Source organism: Aptenodytes forsteri, unplaced genomic scaffold (genome assembly GCF_000699145.1).
Source record: "Aptenodytes forsteri isolate BGI_AS27 unplaced genomic scaffold, ASM69914v1 Scaffold145, whole genome shotgun sequence".
In the NCBI taxonomy this organism is placed as follows: domain Eukaryota; kingdom Metazoa; phylum Chordata; class Aves; order Sphenisciformes; family Spheniscidae; genus Aptenodytes; species Aptenodytes forsteri.
The window spans coordinates 623,723-638,665 of NW_008795122.1; the positions used below are offsets into that span (position 1 = coordinate 623,723).

Genomic DNA, 14,943 nt, shown 5'->3' on the forward strand with positions numbered 1-14,943 from the left:
GAAGAAGAAGCAATGATACGAAAGGATTCATTATATTTACACTCTCCTTTTTCATGCTAGAACTCAAGGAAATCTGTGAGTTGACGGGTATAGACCAGTCTGTATTGGAAAGAGCTTTCAGCTTCCGGACGGTTGAAGCCAAGCAAGAGAAAGTTTCAACAACACTAAATGTGGCTCAGGTAAAAAGAGGTCCTGATTTTAAAGGGAATAATCATTTTAAATGGCAATTCTACATGACTAAACCATAACCGCCCAAATAAAAACTACAACTAATCGGCTGTACTGAATAAAACATATCACTAGCATAAATGTGTTTTTTCTTCAGCAGTTTCTAAGTGTTCAAATATACTGGATGTTTTGTTTTTATGTGTGAATTGCCTCAAAAAGATGAGGGATAGGAAAAAGTTGCAGAGAATGAAAAAATGAAACAGCTCTGCACGAAACGCATGTTGAAAGTACTGTGGCAGACTGTTTTCGTTTAGAGCAACTGGTGTAATTTCATGTGAGTTGTACGCCCTGGGCTGCTGAAAAACTTTTGCTGCCCGTGTGAATTTATCTTTCTGTAATGCTGCAGAGCCAGTGTGATTGCCACCTGTGTCTCATCAGCTCAGGCTAGCAGGAATGTAGTTTCCCTAACCGCAGCTGCTCAAGTCCCTTTGTTTGGGATTAGGATGGGGGATGTGAGTCTTTAGAGGATATCCAGATGAGCAGGAAGGGAGCTGAAGTGTCCTGATTGTGGCTGCTGTTCCAGGCAGCCGGTGGCCAGGAAGGCAGAAGGGTGCACCAGCAAGCCGCCGATGCTGCCAAAGTGTCCTGGCACCCCTGGTCTGGCTCTGGTGCCTGCTTAGGCAGAGGCACTGCTGCCTGAGCCATTCTCACTCTGTTCATAGCACCTTTAAGATACTTCAGTAACATAAAAAGTTTGGGATTAGCCCAGCACTGATAAGATTTTTCTTCTTTCTTCTCTTTAGGCTTATTACGCCCGTGATGCTCTGGCTAAGAATTTATATAGTCGACTGTTCTCTTGGCTTGTTACCAGAATCAATGAGAGCATTAAGGTATTGTTGGTTTGTGCCTGTAAAAAAATCAATAGAAATCCTTTAAATTAAAGTGGACAGTAGAACTGTATTTGCCAATTTCATTTTTCCTGGTTGTATGCTGTTACACATGATACAGGTGAGTAACTGTATTGCAGCTCAACAAATTGCTGTCTGCTCTGTTTTTAAGCTTTTGAAAATATTCACGTTAAGTGTATTTTGGGAAACCACACTTAACATTTTAGTTTACAGAATTTGACAGCCTACTTTGAGATACATTAGTTTTCTTGATTCCCAAGTATGAAATGTTCAGATGACTGACTCAATGTTTAATTTTTTTTTAAGGCACAAACAAAAGTGAGAAAGAAGGTAATGGGAGTGCTGGACATTTATGGCTTTGAAATTTTTGAGGTAAGACCTTTATAATGGTAAACATTTAATGTGAGAGCTATTATTAAAGCTTAATAGAGTAGTTCATTAATTTGTAATCAGAATACACGTAATTTGAATTGTGTATCATTCCTGACAAAAAACCACTAGAAAAGTAAGCCAAAGAGAGATGTCTTAGCATGTCTGGCAACTGAAACAAAAATTTATGAAAGCCAAACTTGTGTTTTTACACCATAGGTAAATAAATATTTATGATGGGTAAACTAAATATATTTTGTTGTGACATACATTCTGAGCATAAGAGAAACTCTGGCAGTGTCATTTCTGCCCTGAGGCATTTTGTGGATGTCTCTGAACAAGCTTTGTATCCTTTAAAAAACACAACGAAAACTATACTTTTTTTTCCTGTCACAATTAAACAAGGAATTATATTCCATTTTATCTTGATTCACTTAGATAAATATTCTGTACCGATTCCTAGCTAACGATCTGTGGCTCACTGCTGTTTGTTTATGATAGTATTTTTAGACTGGTGGTATTTTGAAACAAAAACTATCAACAAGGATTTTTTTAATTGGGTTAGAGAACACCAAGGAGAGGGAGTTTTCATAAATCTTATTCTGACAGTTTCTTTTAAGAGATTTATAGAACTTGGTTGGAATCTGTATAGTGTTTAAACTAGAAACTCAATTGGGGAGAAAAATCAGTAGAAAACATGCAATCCTTACCCGCTTCCCTACATCCCTCTTGAAAATCCAGGGAGTGTGTTTAAACTGTGTAGAAGATGGGAACAATCCAGGAAAGAGTAATTATACATGGGATGGTGGTGTAAGTTTTATTTCAGAAGCATAACATCAAAGTATTTGCAAATCAAAATACTTCTGTGAAGAGCAAAAGCAAAGCTCATACTTGCTTCAAGGGTTTACTAAGCTAGGTTGTATTGTTTGCATTAAACATAAGAGCATATTTATGAAAATATATTGCAAGCAGTCAGGTGGCTGAATGGAGATCTCGGTGCCAGATCTCTTTGGAGCTGGTCCTTGACGTACCTTTAGAAAGCTGGACACTGGAATGGTACTGCTGGCATCTTCAGGCAGGACTCTTGTTTTCACTAGCTCTTTCTTTTATGTTTGATTAGGGATAAACATGTAGGGTGAGGTAGGAGACAGAAGCTTGCTCTAGTACACAAGCCAACTGAGTAATTGTGTTTGTGGGATGATGTTCCAGAGACAAGGTTGTTTCTCGCATGTAACTTTCTTTTTTTGTAGGAGTTCAACATCTTAGAAGGTCATAAGTAAGTAGTTGAGTACAGCAGATGTAGTTTTGCAGATGAAAAATGAAAAAACAAGGCTCTTTTCACTTACCTTTCATACTGAATTACAATGTAGCTTTCCCAATTCATACAAACTCAAAAGCTTTAAAATAATATGGGTAGTTATTGTTGACTCCTTTAAATGCTGAGTATTGTTTCTACTGGAAAAGGTGTGAAAGGTTTGCCTTGTAACTTGAGGATCAAATTCATCAGTACATTCATACAAGACAGGACTCTTCCTCTTACGAGTTAAGACCTGTGGTGAGAGCACTCACCAAGCAGCTTGGTACAGTGTCACAGAAATAATGGAATTATTTCTGAACATTCAAAACAGGAGTCAGGTAGTATGCCAGCAACATACATGGCTTGTACTATACCATATTTTAATTTAAAGATGTTTGAAAAAGGAACTTGATTGGTTTAGGTTTCTAGAGGTAACTAGTACAGTTACCGGTATTGGGGCTGCGTGGCAGTACTGTAGTTCAAAGGGTGACTCATAGAAAAACAATCCATTAGAAAATCCTGAATCAGCTGTATGTCCAGTACCACCCACTTAGCCATCCCTGTGTTTCCAGACAGGTTAATTTTATAATCAGAAACTGCTGACTTATTCTCAATTGAATCAAAAGCAAAGATATTCTTTCAAGGCAAAACAAAATTAATTTTCTATGCAGCTCTAGTTGGAACAAAAGATGATGTTATGTCATAATCCTTAAATTGAGTAAAATAATTCTGTAATGAACACTGTATAGGCAAAGTGTAACTGGTCTTGTGGTTGCTTGAATGAATGTCATGTAGTAAGGTCAATTAAGAGGATGCCTGCCAAATATTTTTATGTTGAGTTTTGTAACAAATGATCGAATCTCACAAAAATTATTAAAGATTTTGAGAAAATGCTTACAAAAAACCAATTATTGTTGAGAATTTAAGTAACCACTTCACAGAAAACATAGTTTAAAGTTAATTGTATTAAAACAAACAATAAATGAATGAAATTTTAACACTGTACAATACCATAACTCAAGGAAAATTCAATAATGTCTTAAGATTTATAGCATAAAAAAGTATAGTGGAATTTGGAGTGTTTTGCTGTGTGGTACATTTGTAAACACGATGGCTAAACATTCAAAATATTGGGTGAGGTGTAGTTAATGGCAGTAACTATATCCATCTAATTATAAATTACTTAAAACCTCTGACTGAAAATATGCAGTTCCCTTTTGAATCTAATTCTTAAGTCAGATTTTGATTTTCATGTCTGTTCTTGAAGGTTAAAACTAACATCATCTCTACAAAGAATGTTTTTTGGCAAAACTGTATTTGAAAGACTTCTTCGTCTGTAAACTTGTGCATTTTAAACTTGTAAGCTATTTGATATGCGGAAGGTAAAAAGGCCTACTTTAATCATGTTTCTACTCAGGAAGCAGAGAGGTTTATCATTAGTGCATGTTCTTTGACCTAAAATGTCCTTGTACCTTGGAGACAAAACGTATCAAAAAACATAGAAGGTGCTAGTAGAAGTTTTTATATAAGTGCTAAATACTTACACATGAAGCTTAATACCATTGAAATAAGTAGCAAGCTACGTGTTTCCTGAAGGGTGATATTTATTTATTTATTTATTTATTTATTTTCTTCAGTATTACACTTACCTATCAGGATCGCTGAAAGAATAAACTAATGATAATTTAGTTTACCTGTTTTGTCCTGTCATTCTCACTTAAAAGTTATTGGAATACATTATAGAATAGTCTGCTTCCACTGCAAAAACATTAGTTTGCTACAGAATTTTGGGGTTTTTGTTTTGTTTCATAATGGGCAGGGCAGACAATATTTCTTGGGCCTTATTCCTGTTTAGGACGATTCCTTAGATCATCCTACAATTCCTCCTGTAAAAAGAGTAAAGAAATCCAGATTTACCATTCTGAAAGATCCTGCACTTCACCTTCTGATGACAATAGCAGTCTTGTTCTATTATATGCAAACTGAAGCTTATATAAATGAGAATTGTTTTCATCTAGTTTTGAAAGATTACTTTATTTACTGTCCACTGTAATTTCTACAATTTTCTGTAATTTAAGATGAAGTTAACTTGCAAAGTAACTGGAGGTTTCTTGAAACTTAACAAAGGAAAGATACTGGAGTACTGATAATGCTGGCATATACTCTTTGGGATTTGGTTTCCGTTAGTATTTTTATCAAGCACAAACCCCATTTTTCAGACAAACCCAAAAGCTATCCAAGAAAGCAGATTTAAGGACTCGGCTGTCCAAAAATTCAGATTAGGGAATTTAAATCTATCAATAATGTCAGCCTCTGTGGGTTTGGCAGATGTCAACAGCAAGCTTGGCTAAACAATCCACAAAATAAGTGCTGTAAAGCTGTGTTTATTTTTGAATCCTGCAATGCCCTTTGTGGTAAGCTGTATACTGGGACTGAATGTTTTGAAAGCAAAATGCTGAAATTTTGGGTGTCCCTGTGTGAATTGTCTATGGGCAAGGATTTAGGGACCAGGATTAGTGTGAAAATGCAGGCTACAGGAGCAGGTTGGTTCTGTAATGCTGCTGGAGCTTGAGCAATGGATTGAAGCCTGACACTAATTGCTCCAAGTATGTTTATCAACTTTTTTGAGCGGCTGAATGCGTAATCAATCTGCAGTCTAGACTGCGATTTGAGATGGGGTAGGGATGATGGTTGGTGGCACTGGGAATTTCAGAACCAGCTCGATTGCAGACTTCCTGGGGTAGGTTTAGGGCTGGTCCCATTTTATTCCATGTCTGATTGTGTATTTTTGGGCAGAAGCGGTTTCCACATCTCTGCAAAATGTCGGGGTAGGGTTGTGGAAGGGGTGGGGTTTATGAAGGCAGATGACTGAGGGCCTGGCAGGTTTCAACAGAGATGAACAGAAGACTCATTCTGTTCGGTTTGGACATTTAATTTTCTGTCGTGTACGTTTCCTGTGTAGACAAGGGCTAGGGTATGTAAAAATGAATGTCATGGAGCAAGCGTGAATATTTCAGCCTGCCTAGCCTTCAGAGATAAAAATGTCTGTCTGTGCTAGTTGGCTTAAGGGCTTTATTCTGAATTTTCAGGCACCACTATGTAGCTGGTCCATGACGAAGCTAATGATTTGGAGTGCAGTTTTATGAAAGTTAAGGCTGCCAAACAAGGCTTATTCTTGAAATTTGCCAGGCCCTGAGAAGACAGTTTGAGAGTGTGAATGCTTTCTGCTCAATCCCTTGGTGGAGCAGGTTGTTCCATGTATTTTAGCCTGACAAGAAGCGCAGATGTGCCGGGGATAGAGCTGCAAAAGTAAGGGCTGCAGAAAGAGAGAGACTGTTTCCATTTGGTCCTCAGACATCTGCTGAGGGTTGACCTGAGGTAATGTGAATGCCTTGTCTTTGGGGACAGCATCTGACCAACTCCTTTTACTCCAGGTACACAAGAACATGCAAAGACGTGGCAGCATCCATCACATTCTGCATAAAACCCATCAGTAAATAAAAATACCATCACCAAAAGAGCCAAACAAGCCACCCAGCAGTAAAACCACATCCATTTCACATAGTCTGTGATGCACTTTGATAGCGCTTCTATTTATTTACGGCAATTAGCTTGTTTCTTGTGTGTAGAAGTCCCTTGTGATGATGGAACGCAGCTTGGTCATATTGCATGTACTACGTAAACTGTCATCTGGACATTGATAAAATGCCAATATCTTTATTGAGGGAATCCGTTAGAAATATGAAGAATGCAGTTTCATTATATTAACATATTCATAGTTGTGGTAATTATCTGTTTTTAGAGGGAGGTAACCAAATAAGGAGGGGATAAACATTGAAAATACGTTTCTGAGATGTTTAAGGCATGAAAAAATTGGGGAGGTATTTCCACTTTTACCATAAACCTATATGACAGCTTGGTCCAGTTGCTGAATAGTTGCTTTGCCTTTTTCTATCCTGTTCATTACATGAAGGAAATTACAGTTGCATAGCATGCTGAGCTCTGGGAGACTGCTGCTGGCCCAGAGACTTCCCCCCCCGCACTGCCCCAACGATGATTTTACTGGAGGAGGGTCTAGTTATTTGCTAGAAAGATGACTTATTAGAGAGAAAGAAAGCATACGGAGAAAATTGGCTTATCAGGATCTTCTTTTATCTTCATCTTTTCTTTTCTTTTTTTTTTTTTTTTTCACCCTTCATTCTTTTAGGCCTTTTCTTCATGTCTTGACGTTGGCTCTAACTCAGCCATGGATATCTGTTGTTTTGGTAGTTGCCTTAATCTCCAGACCGTAATTTCCAACCGCCTTTTCCAGGCACTCTACCTTGCAACAAATTCCCTTTTCAAAATTGTTCAACCCTTTTCTGATGCCCATCAGTGTATCATATACTGGCAAGCGGCAGTGCCAAAATGCATATACCCAGCCCTCTATTCAATCTGATTGCACAGGGCAAAGCCCAGTCTCATGTAAAAGAGGATATATTTTTATCTATCCTCTTATATTTATTTATATTTATATATATTTATATTTTATATACATTTTTAATCTGAAATTGATCAACTACATCTGCTGGCAAGTGTCATGAAAGAGGGGAGCTTTACAGAGAAGAACCCTTGGTTGGACTTCTAGGTGCTATGGAGATTTTAAAATACAGTTAAAGCAATAATTTCCTTAAGTGCTAGAATGCTCAGAAGTGGAGGTGCATCCCAGGAAGTTAATCACCATTTAAAGAAAAGGGATAAATATTGATAACATATCTTCACTAACCTTGCAAAAAATAAAAAAAAAAAATGTTATAACTGGGTTACCTGTAGCTCATTGCCTTCTAACCTTCTAAGATAAAAATAGTGTCTTTTTTCATTTTCTTTAAATGCACTTTCCCATGTTGCTGATTTTAATTTTCTATCATTTATATTTCTTCGTTTCATCTCATAAACTCGTATGCTTCTGTGATGATACATAAAAATCCCTATCCCCAGACACCACAGTAGGATATACATTAAATTTGCTGGTTGATTTCACCATTCATTCCACCATTCATCTCAGTGAAGCGAGTATGTTAGTCTTTTATCATCATTACTTTTGCCATCTGGCTTTTTCTCTAGGAGCCTCGGTAGTAGTCTAGGGGCCTGATGGAACTATCTGGGATCACCTGCCTATGTTAGGAGGAGGTCATATACTTCTGATGCCTGGAGCTGTGTTGATGTTGAAAAAAGTTACTTTCTGGGGCTGTATGTGTTAGAGCAAAAGTATCAATCTCTGTATGTCTTCCCCCCCCATATTGATAAAAAAGTTCATTTCAATGGCATTAGTTCTGTTGATTTCAACAGACAGTCTGATGACTTGAAATGTTTAGGTTTTGTTTTAAATTATGCTTTTCCTTTAAATACTTCTCATGTATTTTTTAGCTGTATGTGTTCATATAAGCTATTTGAAAAGGTGTTGCTGAACACCTTTTTGTCAGTGTGGTTGTAGACTGAGCAATATGTAGATTTTTGAATTGGCTCTCAACAAGAACTGGTGTGATGAAAGATTAAGGAGGAAGAGGGAATATTGAGAAACACCTCGTATAGGTGTGATACTGATGATATAGCCCAGTCTGTCGATTTGGATCGACAACATATGCTTGATTTGGGGAAAACAGTGAAGTGGAGAGGGCACAAGAAAATGGAACACTTAAACTGGGACTTTATTGGGCAGGTGGAAGATAAGAATTTATTCCTACCTACTAGTATGGAAAAGCACCTAGTTTTCAGTTTTAAGTAGCTATCTTAGTTGCCTCAGTGTCTCTGGAAATCACTGGAATCTGGGTACTCAAAAGTGAAGTTGAATTCTCTATGGGGAGAGAAGGTTAGAAGGTAGCTGGTTTTCATAGGAGAATGTCCTGTTTTAGATATTTTGTGTTTGTAAATCTAATGCAAAAAATGACACTCAGCATCAGCATATGAAGACATTTCTGCCTGACACCAGTAAGAGACTTTTAGCCTAATTTTTTTTTTTTTTTGACAAAAATATTTTTATTTTCTCTGTTTGCTATTGGTATTTTACTGGTATAACAATGTATAAGGTCAGGAACATCCATTTTCAGATGATTCCATGATGCACATGACTGGAATCTTCCAAAGAAGAAATTAGGTAAAATATTAAGGAACAAAAAATATTTTCTTAGACTTTCAAGCACCTGTATGTAATTCACGTAATAGCAGTGGTTCAAAACTAGAACTTTTTACGTTCTCATGGTTGATTCTAATAGCCTGAGTGAGTACAACATCGTGATCTGCTTCTGTATATAAGCACTGTATTTTTGCATGGAACAGAATTTTTTTAGAGTTCAAAAACTTGCTATTCATGAAATGCCACCCTGATGCCCAGTAGTTTGAAGGTTGATAAAGAATAAAGCTGTATGAGCAAGACACCATTATTTGTGAAGTGAAAAACATGGTGAAGTAGGCTTTGATTTTTGTCAGTGAATTTTTCTACATGCCTAAATTTATTGTTGCATCTGATAAAAAATTGAGAGGATAAGCTGAGGGTGGTTGGTTGATCTGTATCTATAAATTTGACATGACTTTAAGCCTATCTCAGGTGACATTCTGTTTCCCAGCACCTTGAATTTAGTTTGAGAGACTGGGTGGTTTTTTCTTCCCCAAAGGTTATATTTTGTGTTCCACAGTGATTTCAAAGGGATAGTTTGAAATGCTGCTATAAAAATGCAGATATTGAGGTGATGCTCTCAATGTTAAAGTAGCAGAATTACAGCCTGGAAGAGAAGCTGACACTTTGAGAAGTGCTGGTCTTAAATACTTTTTTTCCTAAAATTTCCTAGGAATACTTGAATTTACTAACTCTTCCTGAAGTTTTGGGTCTGACCGTGCTGCTTCTGTGTTGGTCAAAACCCTTTCTTGTCACTTAATGCAAATGGTCAGCATGAGGAGCAAGTACAGTCTCTGATGGCTGGGTCCTTCCAGCCCGTTGCTCCAGACTTTTAGCCTAATTTTTTTTTTTTTTTTACAAAAATATTTTTATTTTCTCTGTTTGCTATTGGTATTTTACTGGTATAACAATGTATAAGGTCAGGAACATCCATTTTCAGATGATTCCATGATGCACATGACTGGAATCTTCCAAAGAAGAAATTAGGTAAAATATTAAGGAACAAAAAATATTTTCTTAGACTTTCAAGCACCTGTATGTAATTCACGTAATAGCAGTGGTTCAAAACTTATTTTCTCTGTTTGCTATTGGTATTTTACTGGTATAACAATGTATAAGGTCAGGAACATCCATTTTCAGATGATTCCATGATGCACATGACTGGAATCTTCCAAAGAAGAAATTAGGTAAAATATTAAGGAACAAAAAATATTTTCTTAGACTTTCAAGCACCTGTATGTAATTCACGTAATAGCAGTGGTTCAAAACTAGAACTTTTTACGTTCTCATGGTTGATTCTAATAGCCTGAGTGAGTACAACATCGTGATCTGCTTCTGTATATAAGCACTGTATTTTTGCATGGAACAGAATTTTTTTAGAGTTCAAAAACTTGCTATTCATGAAATGCCACCCTGATGCCCAGTAGTTTGAAGGTTGATAAAGAATAAAGCTGTATGAGCAAGACACCATTATTTGTGAAGTGAAAAACATGGTGAAGTAGGCTTTGATTTTTGTCAGTGAATTTTTCTACATGCCTAAATTTATTGTTGCATCTGATAAAAAATTGAGAGGATAAGCTGAGGGTGGTTGGTTGATCTGTATCTATAAATTTGACATGACTTTAAGCCTATCTCAGGTGACATTCTGTTTCCCAGCACCTTGAATTTAGTTTGAGAGACTGGGTGGTTTTTTCTTCCCCAAAGGTTATATTTTGTGTTCCACAGTGATTTCAAAGGGATAGTTTGAAATGCTGCTATAAAAATGCAGATATTGAGGTGATGCTCTCAATGTTAAAGTAGCAGAATTACAGCCTGGAAGAGAAGCTGACACTTTGAGAAGTGCTGGTCTTAAATACTTTTTTTCCTAAAATTTCCTAGGAATACTTGAATTTACTAACTCTTCCTGAAGTTTTGGGTCTGACCGTGCTGCTTCTGTGTTGGTCAAAACCCTTTCTTGTCACTTAATGCAAATGGTCAGCATGAGGAGCAAGTACAGTCTCTGATGGCTGGGTCCTTCCAGCCCGTTGCTCCTGAATGGATTTAGTGATGTGCTATCACTGATATTAACCATTCTCTATTGCCTTCTAAAAAACAATGTCAGAAGTACTTTAGATCCTTTCTAGTTCTGTCATATTAATTTCTAGGAGCCTTCATTAAAATATTGGGAGAAAATTAATTTGTGAGCATTCGTCTATACTTTGTGAAGCCCTCACATAATTAAAAATTCTAGATATACAGTAAGGGAGAATAAAAATTCACAATCTCTGTTGCCTTACTCAGATTTGCCCAGAGATAAACACTCCAATTGGTTTTTCGTACAGTGTTTCTTAAAACCTGTAAAAGGAAATGCCGCTTTCTGAATTGTATTTAATTTACCCGAATCTATTCTGGTCTGTTCAGAGCTAAGTGTTTTGAGAATTTCAGTAATTCCAAACATTTTTCCTCATTTTCTTCGCTGTAATTAACTGTTAGCCTTTTGCTCTGTATCATACGTAAAGAACAAAATCTCCACTGCTCTTCAATGACTTTTTTCCTGGAATAGCAATTTTCAGTGGCTTGGCAATGTCAGATAGAATTTCATAGCTTAAAGTGAGTGATTTGTGAAGAACTCTGTGGATTTTGGTTTGCCTTTCTTTGGCAAACCATAAATATCACAGAAACATAGCAAATCAGGAAAGCATCTAGCAATTACTTTAATATATTGTTAATGACCTTTTAGTTAGATGGTTTAGCTGGATTTGCAGTTCATTTTCCATTCTCTTTTGAAGACTGTGTATAATATGTGAGCAAAAAGTCCTGCAGTCCTTGTAATCAGAATAATATCGTCCTTTGGAGAAACAATCTTTCTGCATTGGGTGGCATGTGCCTGGCAGGAGGATGCAAAGTGTGTTTTACCCTTCCTCTTTGCCAAGGTGATGTGTCAGTTGGGGTCCTTTTACTTCAAACTGAATATATCTAAATTGTTGACCTTACTTGAATGCGTCAAACTTTTACTCATCCTTCCTCCTGTACTCTTTTCCCTCCCCCATTCTCCCCTCCCTTTACTGAGATGTGTCTACCAAAGGTAGTATATGTGGCCTTTTGAGACAAAAGATACATGGTGATTTAGAGATGTGACAATGCAAGAATGCTGTTTTGTGTTACACTGATGTGCCTTAATCCCTTGGTTTATGTGATAATCTTTGGATAGTACCTAAAGATACACTCATCTACAAAGAAGTAACACGTAACATTTATGTAGTACTTCACATTTTCAGTGACATACAAATGTGAGTCTGATAAAAGGACTGATCTACCTGGTATGCCAAACAAATGCTAATAGATCTATTATATTCTGTGTTGTTATCAAAGTAGTATAAGTACTGACTGCAGTTTATGTAATTTCTTTTTGCAACAGAATGCAGTAAGTATGACTTGTTTGCAGTGCTGATTTTGATGCATGCCAAATTTTAACTTGCTCATCTAGAGCTATGCAAGTTTTGCAGTCTCTGATTGATAATTAAAATTGGTGTGAGGGGCAGTTTGATGTGGCTGAGAAAGTTTGCTGATCAGCTATGATTTTGCTTTAACTAAAATGATAAAAGTAATCTGTGCTACCTCAATATTTTCTAATCTGCTTGTGTGTTCTTAATCTCATTTTAGCAACCAGATCCTTAATTTAAAACATTTAAATGATTGCAGTTGCCCTTAGTCATAAAAATTATATCACCATAACTTGAGCTTCACAGGTATTGTATAGCAGACTTATTTGATAGTGTAAAAAGGCATAGTGATTTATTCTGCAAATTTTCAGGCTTCCTAAATAACCAAAGTGTTCTTGATGACTAATAATTAAGAAAGGGGGGAGGGGGAGGGGGGGAAGGACAAGGGAGAGGGAACCCCATAACCACAAAGCCAAGAAGAGAAGACCAGCAGCACATATCCAAAATTACTCTTGATTGCAATTATTTCTGTAGATACATGTATGGAATTCTTACAATAGTAATGACTCTTTCAAGCACTGGAAAAAACCCAGTGAAGCTGCTGTTCCCTTTTTCTTTGAAAGTGGTGTTTTAAACCAGTCCTCAGAACGGGCACCTGGCCTCCAAACTGCACTCATTTAAGATAATGGAGATGAAGTGGTGAACCACAGCTTTTATGCTGCAGTCCTGGCCCTGGTGATGTTAGCAGTAAAACTTCAGTTGGCTTGAGTGCAAGGGCTTTACCTGTGGAATTTAGGGGCTTGCTGAGGCCATCGTTTCCGATGCTGACGTGCGTCCTTCTGGAAGCGTGCTGCTGTAATGTCACAGCCCTGCTCCTGCAGCCGTCCTGCCATGCAGCTGTGATGGAGCAGGCTGCCGCGGCTGCAGTCGCTGAGCAGCCTTCCCACTGCCCCACCCCTCCTTCCAGGGTCTGCTCTGTTCCCCGGTCCCTTCTGCAAAGGGTCACACGCATGCTTGCTCCCTAACCCAGTTTTATACGGATTAGCCTTTTAAAGGCTTTTTGGTTGATAAAGTTCTTTTAATTCCCCTCATTTCACAGGGCAGTTACATGAGCGGTTTGTTGGCAGGGAGGAGGTGGGTTGACCTCTGGAGCCAATAATCTCTTAGCCCAGGCTCAGCTGCAACCAGAATAGCAGCTTGGGCCTCGGCCTGTAGTGAAATAGGATACTTTATTTGCTACTGAGTGATCCTGGTTGGAAAAGAGCTAATGCTACTATCATAATTTTATTTATCAGAACCTGCAGGAGACTACATTTTACACACGGGGACAGATTAGTGCAGGCAAAACTATTGTTGTTTATTCCCTGACACCACAGGCCTCCTTATGACTTGTCCCAAGGAATCGATACAGAGGCATCACGAATATAAACCTAGAGAGTTTTTGTCCCTCCCAATGGAGAGAGCCTCAGGGAAGGATTCGGTCTAAAATTTCCAAACTAATCTCATTCTCAATAAAATATTACTCGAACCATCACATCGCAAAACTGGAAGGAGTAGTTAATAAAGCAGCTTGTTGACTTGCAGCTGCTGCAGTAACTTACTCCAGCTGACTTCCAGAGTGTTTACATAACAGCAAATGCAAACATGTTTTATCTGACAGGACAACAGCTTTGAGCAATTCATTATCAACTACTGTAATGAGAAGTTGCAGCAGATCTTCATTGAACTTACCCTCAAAGAAGAGCAGGAGGAATACATCCGAGAGGTAATACTTGAATGGATCTTTCCTTATCCTCTCCTCTTCCCGTTGTTCTTGTAAAGATACTTAGGCATGCATACTGGATCCTCTTTTCAGGGAACAGAGTCGCTTTTTGACTGGAGGCCTGGCATGGAGCGTGTCTGTGTGGGATTGCGTGGTAGTTACATTAAGCAAAAAAAGTCGGTTTTGGTTTTGTTTCACATTATGATTTGTCCAGGTATAAACCAGACCCTACTCTCATTCATTGGCAACAATGACCAGCAGTTCTGAGCAAGGGCTAATTAATTTATTGGAAGACTGATATTGCTTTCTGGTGTTAGTGCCATTACCCTACAGCCTGTGTTTTGGATTACACAGTAGCGTCTGGGATACACCCCAACAGCAGCCACAGCTAATCCTGTTTCAAAAGGGAATTGGGTGGGTAAAACAATAGCGTGTGACATGAAAGAAACTACAACTAGATTTTCGGTTCTAGTTTTCTTTCAGTTAAGTATTGAAGGGAGCTGTGAGAGCTTTATGGGTAATTTTAAGACGTGCTTTGGAGCCCAGACTGTGCTGTTTGATGTTGTTCTGTGAGCAAACATCAAGTTAAAGTTTTAATAGGTTTTAGCAGTACTCCCCATGATATACAGAGCTCAGACAAAATTACGAGCTCACAGCTGTAGAAACTGGCATACACTCTCTGTACACAAATTGGATGATACCATTTTGCTGTATAAACATTTTTAAAAATTAAATAAAGTTCCTGCCTTATAATCCTGAGGATAATATGAAGTTTGGGCATGTCTTTTTTCTTTTTGCATTCAGTGATGAAACTCTTGAAACATCATTACTGCAATTTGGTTCTTGAATGATATTTCAAATGCTCT

At 37.7% G+C, this 14,943-nt stretch overlaps 1 protein-coding gene across 1 annotated transcript in view; it reads left to right on the forward strand.

The window, feature by feature from the left end:
• The window catches only part of MYO1B (myosin IB), a 100,903-nt gene that overhangs the window by 57,442 nt on the left and 28,518 nt on the right, over positions 1–14,943 (forward strand). Inside the window, exons 10-13 of the mRNA XM_009277126.1 lie at positions 61–179; positions 972–1,058; positions 1,383–1,448; positions 13,976–14,080. Coding sequence (XP_009275401.1) covers positions 61–179; positions 972–1,058; positions 1,383–1,448; positions 13,976–14,080 — 377 coding nt within the window. The remainder of the gene's footprint in view (positions 1–60; positions 180–971; positions 1,059–1,382; positions 1,449–13,975; positions 14,081–14,943) is intronic.